This window comes from Lampetra planeri, chromosome 60 (assembly GCF_965212315.1).
Source record: "Lampetra planeri chromosome 60, kcLamPlan1.2.h2, whole genome shotgun sequence".
Classification (NCBI taxonomy): Eukaryota; Metazoa; Chordata; class Hyperoartia; order Petromyzontiformes; family Petromyzontidae; genus Lampetra; species Lampetra planeri.
Window position 1 is genome coordinate 5,350,045 of NC_136166.1, and position 13,382 is coordinate 5,363,426.

General features: G+C 46.5%; 1 protein-coding gene across 1 annotated transcript in view; it reads left to right on the forward strand.

Annotated features, from left to right (window-relative positions):
• The first annotated feature begins 4,280 nt into the window (after positions 1-4,280).
• LOC144736312 (periostin-like) overlaps positions 4,281-13,382 on the forward strand; it is a 124,972-nt gene continuing 115,870 nt past the window's right edge. The window contains exons 1-2 of the mRNA XM_078618960.1: positions 4,281-4,443; positions 6,172-6,368. Coding sequence (XP_078475086.1) covers positions 6,247-6,368 — 122 coding nt within the window. The 5' untranslated portion in view covers positions 4,281-4,443; positions 6,172-6,246. The remainder of the gene's footprint in view (positions 4,444-6,171; positions 6,369-13,382) is intronic.

The following is a 13,382-nucleotide window of genomic DNA, read 5'->3' on the forward strand; positions in this document are numbered from 1 at the left end:
TTTCATGGACAGACACAAATTAGAGAAGAAGGGGGTGGAGGGGGGGCAGAGTTATATTTCTTGGACCTTTTCATGAGAAAACAAGAGACCGAATGTTACGACGGGGTGACCTCATTGGTTGCCACGACAAGCTGGGGAAGACAGAAAATGCATTTACACTGGAGGGGGGCTGGGGGGGGGGTCGGGCAACCTCTGGTTCCAAAGCCACCTTGCGGCTCTTTAGCTGCCCCCTCGCGGGCAGCCAAAATGCATAGAGACCCATCAGAGATACGTAGAGATACACATAGACCCATAGAGATACATAGACCCATAGAGACCCATGGAGATGCACAGCAACTCATAGAGACCCATCAAAGAGACGTAGAGATACACATAGACCCATAGAGACCCATAGAGATATATATAGACCCATAGAGACCCATGGAGATGCACAGAAACTCATAGAGACCCATCAGAGATACGTAGAGATACACATAGACCCATAGAGACCCATAGAGATATATATAGACCCATAGAGACCCATGGAGATGCACAGAAACTCATAGAGACCCATCAGAGATACGTAGAGATACACATAGACCCACAGAGATACATAGACCCATAGAGACCCATAGAGATGCACAGCAACTCATAGAGACCCATCAGAGATACGTAAAGATACACATAGACCCATAGAGACCCATGGAGATATATATAGACCCATATAGACCCATAGAGATGCACAGAAACGCATAGAGACCCATCAGAGATACGTAGAGATACACATATACCCATAGAGATACATATACCCATAGAGACCCATGGAGATGCACAGCAACTCATAGAGACCCATCAGAGAGACGTAGAGATACACATAGACCCATAGAGACCCATAGATATACACATAGACCCATAGAGACCCATAGAGATACATAGACCCATAGAGACCCATAGAGATGCACAGAAACTCACAGAGACCCATCAGAGATACGTAGAGATACACATAGACCCATAGAGACCCATAGAGATATATATAGACCCATACAGACCCATGGAGATGCACAGAAACGCATAGAGACCCATCAGAGATACGTAGAGATACCCATATACCCATAGAGACCCATAGATATATAGACCCATAGAGACCCATGGAGATGCACAGAAACTCATAGAGACCCATCCGAGATACGTAGAGATACACATAGACCCATATAGATATATATATAGACCCATAGAGACCCATGGAGATGCACATAAACTCATAGAGACCCATCAGAGATACGTAGAGATACACATAGACCCATAGAGACCCATAGATATATAGACCCATAGAGACCCATGGAGATGCACAGAAACTCATAGAGACCCATCCGAGATACGTAGAGATACCCATAGAGATACATAAAGACTCATAGACACCCATAGAGATACATATAGACCCATATAGACCCATAGAGATGCACATAAACTCATAGAGACCCATCCGAGATGCGTAGAGATACACATAGACCCATAGAGACCCATAGAGACTCATGGAGACAGAGATACACTCAAAACAAGCCACTGCAATGCAATTGGACCGAATATTAAATCCACTGTAGCCTGCACTCCTTCAACAGAGGGGGAGGAACAGCAAAATGACACAAACTCTCTCCGCTTGAAGCCCTTTCGTCGCGGCCAGCAGATCTCAACATTGAGGACTTGAATTTGGATTTAAAGCTTTCGTGACTGTAGCAATTCATATTCTTGGTTCTTTCGGTAAAGTCACGTAGATAGGAAACAATAAAATAATAAAAAATAAAAAAATATTTTTATTTTTTTAAAATAATAAAAATATTAAATATTTTTATTATTTTAAAATAATAAAAATATTTTATATTTTTAATAATAAAAATATAAAATATTTTCTTATTTTAAATAATAAAAGTATAAAATATTTTTTATTATTTCATTGTTTCCCTTCTACGTGACTTTACCGAAAGAACCAACAATATTGATGACTTTCGCAACCTCTGCATGCTGTGCGTGCTCAACGTGAAACGAAGTCATTCATCGTAGGCCAGACGAAAGGCTGCGTCCTCTGTCTGCCGCCCGTTCCCCCGCCACCTCTGATGAGCACGGTTGGAAACGTGCTGTGTGGAAGAATTTCGATTTAAAGCTTACGTGACTGCAGGGATTCATCTTCTTGGTTCTTTGGGTAAAGTCACGTAGAAGGAAAATAATAAAAATAAAACATAATAATATAATTCTCACGACGTTTCGGCCACAACGCAAGCAGCTGTCTGTTCTCCACCTGAAGACGGCTGCTTGCGTTGTGGCCGAAACGTCGTGAGAATTATTTTATTATGTTTTATTTTTATTATTTTATTATTTTCCTTTTACGTGACTCCACCTGAAGACGGCTGCTTGCGTTGTGGCCGAAACGTCGTGAGAATTATTTTATTATGTTTTATTTTTATTATTTTATCATTTTCCTTCTACGTGACTTTACCGAAAGAACCAAGAAGATGTGTGAAAGAAGTTGAACGCGGGCCTAACGCCGAAGGAACGTTGACACGACCGGTCCCGTTACCTCATCGCGAATCGCTGCCAACGCGAGCGAATAACAACGGCGCCGTGCTGTGTCGGGAAAGACGGTTTTGAGACTTTAAAAATGCAACAAACGTGGTTATTCGTGCCGAGTAATCCGCCTCTGCGTGCCGGGCGTAACTGTTGGGCAATGCTCAAAGACAAAGATTTCCCCCTCCTACCCACCCCGTATAATCTTAACAGAATGTTGGGTCAAATGCTGTTGGGGGAGCAGCAGCTATGAAGGTCGGTACTGTGGCACACGAGAAGGTGGGGTGGCCAGCAACCACGCCCGGACCGCCTTTGTCTCCCCCGTGGCGATGTTTAAATACCAGGTACTCATTTGAGGCTGAGTCGACCTATGCACTACACAACAACGCGCACACGATGATTGTTATTCCGTGGTGAAGCACGCGGTGCGTCTGCGCTCAAACTTTGGCGAAACGAGAAGAAATTAAACGGTCGAGTTCCGTTTGTTTTCGTCTCCTCGTGTGTGGAAAGGTTATTTATTAACGACACTAATAAAAAATTTTACTTACAAAAAAAAACTTGCTGGGAACCCAAGGGATTAATGTTGAGAACGCGAAATTAAGAAACTTTTCAAACAGGTCAGCCATGTGTCAACTTTTTTTCCAGACGAGTCTGAATGTCAGCGTGCATGTGTGTGTGTGTCCAACTCGCTCATCACCCCACTCCTCCTCCTCCTCAGCACCATCACGCCCCTGATTCTCACCACGTCCCACCAACCCCCATAGCCTTCGAGTGGCGCCGATGATGTCTCGCATAAGCCCTCTTTTTTGGGTCTATATGTATCTATATGGGTGTCTATGGGTCTATATGTATCTCGGATGGGTCTCTATGAGTCTCTATGCATCTCTATGGGTCTTTATGAGTCTATATATCTATATGGGTCTATATGTATCGTTACGTATCTCGGATGGGTCTTAACCCACCCAACCCATCCGCACGCACCCTCCGATTTAACACGGTCGGCTAAGTACGGTACGAAAGAAGTTCAACACATTCTAGATTTGAAGCTTTCGTGACTGTAAGGATTCAAATTCTTAGGTTTTTTCGGTAAAGTCACGTAGGTAAAAAATTAAAATTAATAAAAGTAAAATAAAATAATTATAAATAAAAATCACGACGTTTCGAAGGCAACACAAGCTTCCGTCTTCAGGTGGAACCGTCACAGCACGATTGCCGTATCATTTACTTGATACAGCAAGCGTGCTGTGACGGTTCCACCTGAAGACGGATTTTAATTTTATTTTTATTTTATTTTACTTTTATTAATTTAAATTTAATTTTTTTTACCTACGTGACTTTACCGATAAAACCTAAGAATATGACTTCAACACACACACACGTGTTGCACGACAGAGAGTGGGGCGGGTGACCAGCACCACGCCAGGGCCGCCTTTGTCTCCCCAGCGGCGATTATTCACGCAGGACACGTGCTGCGTGCTTCTTTCGCACCGTACGTAACCAAACCGTTGCTAATCGGAGCTACACATTTTTTGGGGGCTGAGTCGACCTAGAGAGAAGCCAACCAAGGAACAGGTGTGTTGAGTCGCTTGAGCGGGACTCGACTTTGCCGGGTTCGCGGAGCGCGTTGCAGCGCTAAGCACTGCGCCACCGCTCCCCCATCCCTCACACGCCTCTACCCCCCAATCCCTCACACGCCCACCGCGCCCTGCCCATTATAAACCCCTGCAATCCATCCCCGCATTCTCCGTGGGCATCGCTCCTCCCAGGCGAAGTTAAAGGAGAGTTTAACCCCAAAAGTTAGCGTTCGTTTCCTCCCCCCCAGGCTATAAGAACGGAACGCAGCCACCACGAACACCACCATTATCATCATCCATCCCCTCCACTCCAGGACAACTATCCAACCCAGTACGTGTGAATCTTTGATAAACATCCTCACACACACCGAAACACTCCGCAACACACCGCACACACACACACACCGAAACACCGCACACACACACACACCGAAACACACCACACACACACCGAAACACTCCGAAACACACCACACACACACACCGAAACACCGCACACACACCGAAACACACCACACACACACCACACACACACACCGAAACACCGCACACACACCCCGAAACACACCACACACACACCGCACACACACACACACCGAAACACCGCAAACACACCCCGAAACACACTACACACACACCGAAACACTCCGAAACACACCACACACACAGACAACGAAACACCGCACACACACCGAAACACACCACACACACACCGCACACACACACACACCGAAACACACCGCACACACGCACGCACACGCACGCACGTGCGCGTCTCGTTGTGTTCAGTTCAATTATTTAAAAAAACTAAACTAAATCTCGGGACACTTTTATTAAAATTAGTCACGAATCCTGCACCTCGTCTGCATGCCCCTTTCCCTCGCAATTTTCCGCTTGCGCTAAATCATACCAACCACCACCGCCACAAGTGATTATACACACACACACCACACTCACCACACACACACACACCCCACACACACACACACAACACACTCACACACACACCACTCACACACACACCACACACACACCAGACACACACACCACACACATCACACACATATACACCCCCACTCACACACACACCCCACTCACACACACACCACACACACACACACACACCACACACACACACACACCACACTCACACACACACCACTCACACACACACCACACACACACCAGACACACACACCACACACATCACACACATATACACCCCCACTCACACACACACCCCACTCACACACACACCACACACACACACACACCACACACACACACACACACACCACACTCACACACACACCACTCACACACACACCACACACACACCAGACACACACACCACACACATCACACACATATACACCCCCACTCACACACACACCCCACTCACACACACACCACACTCACACACACACCACACACAGACCAGACACACACACCACACACACACCCCACTCACACACACACCACACACCACACACATCACACACATATACACACCACACTCACACACACACCACACACACGCCAAACTCACACACAACACACACCCCACACACACACCACACTCAAACACACCACACACGCCACACTCACACACACCACACACCACACTTACACACACACCACACTCACACACACCACACACCACACTCACACACACCACACTCACACACACCACACTCACACACACACCACACTCACACACACCACACACCACACTAACACACACACCACACTCACACACAAACCACACTCTCCCCATTCACACACACACCACACACACACATACCACACTCAAACACACACCACACACACACACACCCCACTCACACACCCCACACACACACCACACTCACACTCACCACACACTCCACACACACCAACACACACACCACACTCACACTCAACACACACACCCCCCCCCACACACACACACACCCCACTCACACACACACACGCGCGCGCACCACGCTCAACGCGTTCATTCAAAACTCGAATAAAATCGACAAAAAACTGAAACGAACATATCCGCTGTCGATTGCAGTAGCTTCAGGCGGCGAGCGAGGGAGACCTCCAGTGTGCCGGTCAGCGACGAGGAGGAGGTTTTACCGGAGCGGGCATGACTACGATGGTGTGGGTGGCGGGCTGGCTGGCCCTTCTCATGGCACACCACGCCGTGGACGCGAACTCATACTTCAACCGTCTGCTGCTACACAGCCGCATCCGAGGTCGCTCCGAGGGGTGAGTGGCGGTGGTGGTGGCGGCGTTGGTGCCAGAAAAGTTAGCGGAGAGCAAACTTCTGAGAATGCCTCCCCCTGCGGCGCAGGGTTGGGTGGGTGGGGAGGGTTATAATGCGAGGTGGAGCGTGTGTAGTGTGTGTGGTGTTTGGGGTGTGTGGGGTGTGTGTGTGTGGTGTGTGTGTGGGGTGTGTGTTTGTGGTGTGTGGGGTGTGTGTGGTGTTGTGTGAGTGGGGTGTGTGTGGGGGGTGTGTGGTGTGTGTGTGTGAGTGGTGTGTGTGTGGTGTGTGTGTTTGTGGTATGTGGGGGTGTGTGGTGTGTGTGGTGTGTTTGTGTGAGTGTGGTATGTGTGTGGGGGGGGGTGTGAGTGTGGTATGTGTGTGAGTGGGGTGTGTGTGTGAGAGTGGGGTGTGTGGTGTGGTGTGTGTGTGGTGTGTGTGTGGGGTGTGTGTGGTGTATGTGTGGGGTGTGTGTGGGGGTGGTGTGTGGGGTGTGTGTGTGGTCTGTGAGTGGTGTGTGTGAGTGGGGTGTGTGTGAGTAGGATGTGTGTGTGTGATTTGGGTGTGTGTGGTGTGTGTGTGTGATTGTGAGTGGTGTGTATGTGTGATTGTGTGTGTGTGTGGGGTGTGTTTGTGCGTGAGTGGTGTGTTTGTGCTCGCTAACAGCACTTGCCCCAACAGTCTGTTAAGGGCTACATGGGGGGATATTCGTCTTTGGGGTGTTTGTAAGAGGTGTGCCTAAAAAAGATGCGCATCTCTCAGTGGTCTATACCTGGTTAAACAAAATAAATATATTTGAGTGATTTATTTACCTATCCTGTACTTTGCACTCCTAGCGTATGTTTTTGTATTGTGTTTGTTGTCGTAACGTTCTTGACCCCGTGCCCCTACTGGACATGTTTGAAGAAAAAGAGCTTTACAACTCATCGGATTCCTCCAGTGTAGAGGAACCATTCGGATTCTGAGCGGTGTGTCCGCGAGTGAGCGGTGGCGCAGCGGTTAGCGCTGCGATGCGGCTCCGAACCTCGCCGAGTTCCATTCCCGCTCACCACCGAACGCCGGTGACGATTCTCTGAGCCGGTCCTGGGCCTACCCCTAGGTCGACTCAGACTTAAACGCGGTGTGTGTAAGAACATCAGCCCCAGCAGCTTCTAATAAACTTGCTCGCTCATAGCACTTGGCTCCCAGCATTCAGAGAAAGGCGACGACAGAGGGGGGGGACGAATCTCTTCGTCTCAAGTTCAGATCGAGCAACAGGAACTTGCTTTGCGAGCCGTGCGAGCGCTCCGGGCAGGCGAGCGAATTGAATGATGCGCGCGCGCGCGCGCGTGCGTTGACCAAGTGCTCGCGGGTGAAGTCAACTCGCAAGGTAAGTCGATGTTAGCAATGCGCAACTCTATGGGGGGATTGGGGGTGGAATATTTGACACGTCAGGGATATCCCGGGCTGTGTGTGCGCGCGCGTGTGTGTGGGGAGCGGTGGTGTAGCGGTTAGCGCTACGCTGCGCTACGAACCTGGCGACGCGGGTTCGATTCCCGCTCACGGCCAAACACCGGTGACGATTATCTGAGCCCGGTCCTGGGCCTCCCCTAGGTCGACTCAGCCTCAAATGAGTACCCGGTGCGGTGTGCAAACATCGGCACTGGGGAGACAAAGGCGGCCCGGGCGTGGTGCTGGCCACCCACCCCCTCGTGCGCCGTGCCGGCCTTCATAGGTGCTACTCGCTAATTGCACTTGCCACGGTCTGTCAAGGCTATACGGGGGATCTTTGTCTTTGTGAGTGATAGAGAAACCGTGCGAATGAATGAACGGGTCACGAGAGATAGAGATCGCGACAAAAAGTACGTTACGTGCAACAAGGAACGGAGTCACAGAGACAACGCGAAGGAGTTTCAGAGGATTTAACGGGCAAAGAGGCATGCGAATCAACAGCGTCAGGGGTGAGAACGGAGAGACGCGAAACGAGATGAGCCCAACAGCACAGAGCAAAGAGGGAATTTTCCCGTGTGTCATTACATCAAGGAAAGAGGGTTGGTGGCACACGCACAGACTTTTTCCTTTTAAAGGACACAGAGACACAGAGACAGACTTTGACTCTTAAACAACTTTTATTGCCGCCAGCAGCAACAGCACTGGAGGCGATTCCGATATGAAATACACAAAGTCACCAGCAAACAAATGAACGCTATAAATCAACGCGCTGTGGCGCTAAATGCACCGTGCACAAAAAAAAGTCACGTGGTGGTGGTGGCACACACAGAGAGAGAAGCTGGGAATTGGGCGGGGGGGGGGGAGATGCGAGCACGTTGACTGAGTGACAGAGCAATCGAGAGAATCAGCATCGGGATCTTTGTTTAGACTGCATGAGGAGGAATCCGATGAGCTATGAAGCTCTTTTGTTTATAGATGAGAGCCGAGGGAGTGGGCAGAATAATGAACAAACAAAGGAGAGGAGAAAACACCCGCGAATCATGTTGAAGTGTCAATTGCCAATGTTAACATGCTCAAAGTTTCAACATGTGTTAAAGGGAAAAAATTCAGTTTTACACTTTTTTGGGCAATAAAACAGGGCGTTAGGATGTTCAAACGCCAAATAGGCACCCTTCGCAAGGAATCAAGGAATCGCCCAACTGCGACTGTGTAATAATTGTTTTTTACCCTTCTATCTGGCAACAAAACTGACACCTTTTTGCAAGGAGTCATGTTTGCATAGACCACAATACCTGCAGTCATAATGCAAAAAAAAAACATAACTCTGATAATGTGCACTGTCCTTGAAGTTGATTGGTCCACACTCGAGACAGCTTTTATTAGAGCCTTGGACAGTGCACATTATCAGAGTTATGTTTTTTTGCATTATGACTGCAGGTATTGTGGTCTATGCAAACATGCCTCCTTGCAAAAAGGTGTCAGTTTTGTTGCCAGATAGAAGGGTAACAAAACCAATTATCATATTTTTACTGGCAAATGAGGTTCCAATAGTGCGACTGTGTCGTTAGCCCAAACCATCAAGCACATCACCGATGAACGCTCCATCCATGCACATCTTGGCGTTATCGCCGAAATCCACACTGCGTCAACCCCACATCATTGGACTGGATGGGGAACCTTTGCATTCATTCACGACGATCGTCGAGAAACAAATAAAAACTGTTGCTTTTCACGATGCCATCTTGTTGGATCTATCGGTAAAGTCACGTAGAAGGGAAGTAATAAAATAATAAAAATAAAACATAATAAAATAATTCTCACGACGTTTTGGCCACAACGCAAGCAGCCGTCCTCAGGTGAAGAATGAGGACGACTGCTTAAGTTGTGGCCGAAACGTCGTGAGAATTATTTTATTATGTTTTATTTTTATTATTTTATTACTTCCCTTCTACGTGACTTTACCGAAAGAACCAAGAAGATGAATTCCTGCAGTCACGAAAGCTTTAAATCGAAATTTTATTATTTCTCATTTTTATTATTTTATTACTTCCCTTCTCCGTGATTTTACCGAGAGAACCAAGAAGATGAATCCCTGCAGTCACGAAAGCTTTAAATCGAAATTTAACAAAAAGGTCTCGTGATGTGTTAAGGATGTCTACAGGGCGTGCCGAGTCTTCAGTAGGGGGGGGGGGTGTTGATCCCACGGCCCCCCCACCCCATCCTTCACCCACCCAGAGAGGGCTTTAAGTTACGAGATGTGGCAGAGAACGAGAGGATGTGGGTGGCGGATGCAGCACGAGGGCGTGGAGGGAGCGGTGGGTTGTGAGGTCAGGAGGGTGGTGATGGGGAAAGTGGTGGGGGAGCAGGCGGCAGACCGGGAGCAGAGGGGGAATGGGAATGAGATGGGTGTGGAGCGAGGGAGGTGAGGTGAAGGAGCTAAGGGAGTAGAACGAATGAGAGAGAGAGAGAGAGGTGAGTGGGACGGAGGGTACGGGAGGGAGTAAGTTGAGGGTGGGAGGAGGAGGAGGTGGTGGAGAGGGAGGAGAGGGAGAGAAGGGAGATGGGGGTAATGTGGAGCGAGTGGGCCTGAGTGGTCCTGTCGTCTGTTTCTACCGGACATCTGTGAAAAAAACGCTGCATATTGCTCATCGGATTCCTCCACTATAAATAAAGATTCTGATTCATATTCTTAGGTTTTTTTCGGTAAAGTCACGTAGGTAAAAAAATTAAAATTAATAAAAGTAAAATAAAAAATAAAATAAAAATCACGACGTTTCGGAGGCAACACAAGCTTCCGTCTTCAGGTGGAACCGTCACAGCACGACTGCTGTATCAAGTGAGAGAAATTCCAAGAAAACAGTCCTTGAAAAGCTCTAACAGATAGGTGGAATTTCTCCCCGTAGAGGGTTTCAATTCTAGATTTGAAGCTTTCGTGACTGCAAGGAAAGCTTCAAATCTAGAATTCTGATTAATTTTCCCCGTCCGCAATATGCCACTTCCCTACAAGCATTAGGATCCTTTATTTGACATATGAACCTTGTGGCGGGACCCCGGGGTCCCATACGGCCCCGGCTCTCGCATAAACATCATATTAGAATGTAAACCAAAACGTTGCTCCTTTTTCACCAATGGGTTTGAAAGGATGGTGGCAAGTGTTGTCTTGTTAAAACTACGCCTCTAAAGCTGAAAACTACGTACCTGCGGTACCTCTATTTAAAGACACTATCGAAGCAATAATTTACACCCCTCTGTCAATCATCGTGTTTCTCAGTGTGGATTTGTGAACACACTTTGTAAACAGTACATGAAATAGTACGCGTTTTCAATGCGCTTTTCATTTTGCAACCAGCGTTTATACAATTGTTACTCTACAGAGTGGTGGGTCGCCGCTCCTCTTATCCGCATTGCCACGTGCGGTATGTGGGGACTATGGCTTGACCGCAAAAAAACCTATCTGCACAGATGCATACGGACAAGAGAATTATTATTATTATTATTATCAAAAAGGAGGAATTAACGGTGCAACGCATCTCATCTGATAAATACCTGCAGGTAATAGAATTGTCATCGATTGGTCCTGGCTGAAAGACATTGGGCGGTCACAAATAATGATGATGAAAAGAAAGCAGTTTCACTGTATTATGCATAGCGTGATGACAAATAAAGGACTTAAGTCGTGTAGGCAGTTTGAGCAGCTTTGGATAAGACTTATTACACTGGTCAACAACAACAACAAAAATTCTGGCCTGAATTTTTGCAGCTTTTTTAGACAAATTTCAGGATGCTGATTCCAAATCTGATCTCAGATTTGCTCTATCACATCTCATTTTTATGCTATCGGCATACCCCATTTTCATTGATTTTACCCGAAATTAACTCTGTCACTTATGATTGCAAGTTGTTGCGAGTCAGTGACTGCTTTAGTGTTAAAATATGGTGCTGCGTTTTTAGGATAGTGTGTTTATAATATAATTTTATGTAGATATCCACATTTATTTAATATTTTTCTTCTGCAGTTTTTTTATTGAAAATGCAATATTTGATATCTCAAAAACCTGATGTGATAGACAAAAAAACTGATGCCAGATTTGGAATCAGCACCCCAAAATTACTTTAATACCGTTGGAATACCTTATGCCAGAAAAATTGTGTTGACCAGTGTTATGATTCTGCCCATACCCGAGCATGGAGCGCATTCGCTTGTTCAGCTCTTCTGCGCATTGGTCCTCGCTGCTGCGCATGGACACGACACCACATGACAACAGAACGATCCACTCCACGTGGGACGGAGTCGCCAAAAATAAATTAGTCAATGAGAGGACGCTGTCTTTCCGACAGCTCTGTTTCTTCACCTGAGGACGGCTGCTTGCGTTGTGGCCGAAACGTCGTGAGCATTTTATTTTATTATGTTTTATTTTTGTTATCTCATTATTTCCCTTCTACGTGACTTTACCGAAAGAACCAAGAATATGAATCGCTGCAGTCACGAAAGCTTTGAATCGAAATTTAGTTAATGACGATTTTGACTTCCGTTTATTCGGGACCACGGGGTCCCGCCATAAGGTTTTTATCCGAAAATATATTTTTAATATTGACATTATTCATTCCGTCTAGATTTGAAGTTTCCGAGACTGCAAGGATCCATACTCTTTGGTTCTTTCGGTAAAGTCACGTAGGTGAAATAAATAAATAAAATGAAAATGAAAATTAATACATTTTAATCTGATGATTTAAAAAAAAACAAATTTAATTAAATTTATTTTATTTTTTCACCTACGTGACTTTTCCGAAAGAACCACAGAGCATTATTCATTCCATCATGTCGCCGTTTTTTTTCTGCCCCACCACGCAATTCTGTGCGAGTTTGTTTGTTTTTAAATTAATTGCACCGTCTGTTACAAATTACACCCACTTCATTTTAAAAAAAACATGACTTTTTTCCTTCCCTTCGTCTGCCTTATTGCACGTTTACAACAACTGACTTCTTCTCTGTGTCGTTTTAATGTCGTGTAACCCTCCCTGCCTTCGAGTTGCGACGTGTCCAATTAATTGCCGTTGAAATAAATGCATCTCAAGTTGAACGCGACCCACTCCTACACAGGCATGCCTCCACGTTTATTGCGGCCTTTTTTTCCTTTCTTTCTTAATATCTCCCAGAAATTGAGCAATTTAAGTAACAAAATATTCCACTCGAGTCCTTAAAGTCTGCCAAAGAGTGTTCTCCTCCACTGCAATAGCTAAGTTTAATCAAACTGGGGTTTTCCTACCCATATGAGAAACACGTTTTATTTAAAGGAATATCGCCCGACCGTGTGTTACGCAACTGTTTGAGAGACCAGGTGGCTTTTTTTGCGATGTGCTCGCCTCTCTCTCTCTCTCTTTTCTTTTAGAGCCACTGGAAATCATGTGCGGGGAAGATGTGCATCGGTTAGGGGGATGATGGGTGGAAAAGGCTGGTTGTTGGGTGGTCGCTAAAATGATAAAGTAAACTTGATTATCCTCAAACTCTCATCGCTCCACAACCTCGAGAGGTTTGGGCTTCGTGTGGTCTGGTGCCTGACGGCCGCCAGGTGTGTGTGTATTTGCGA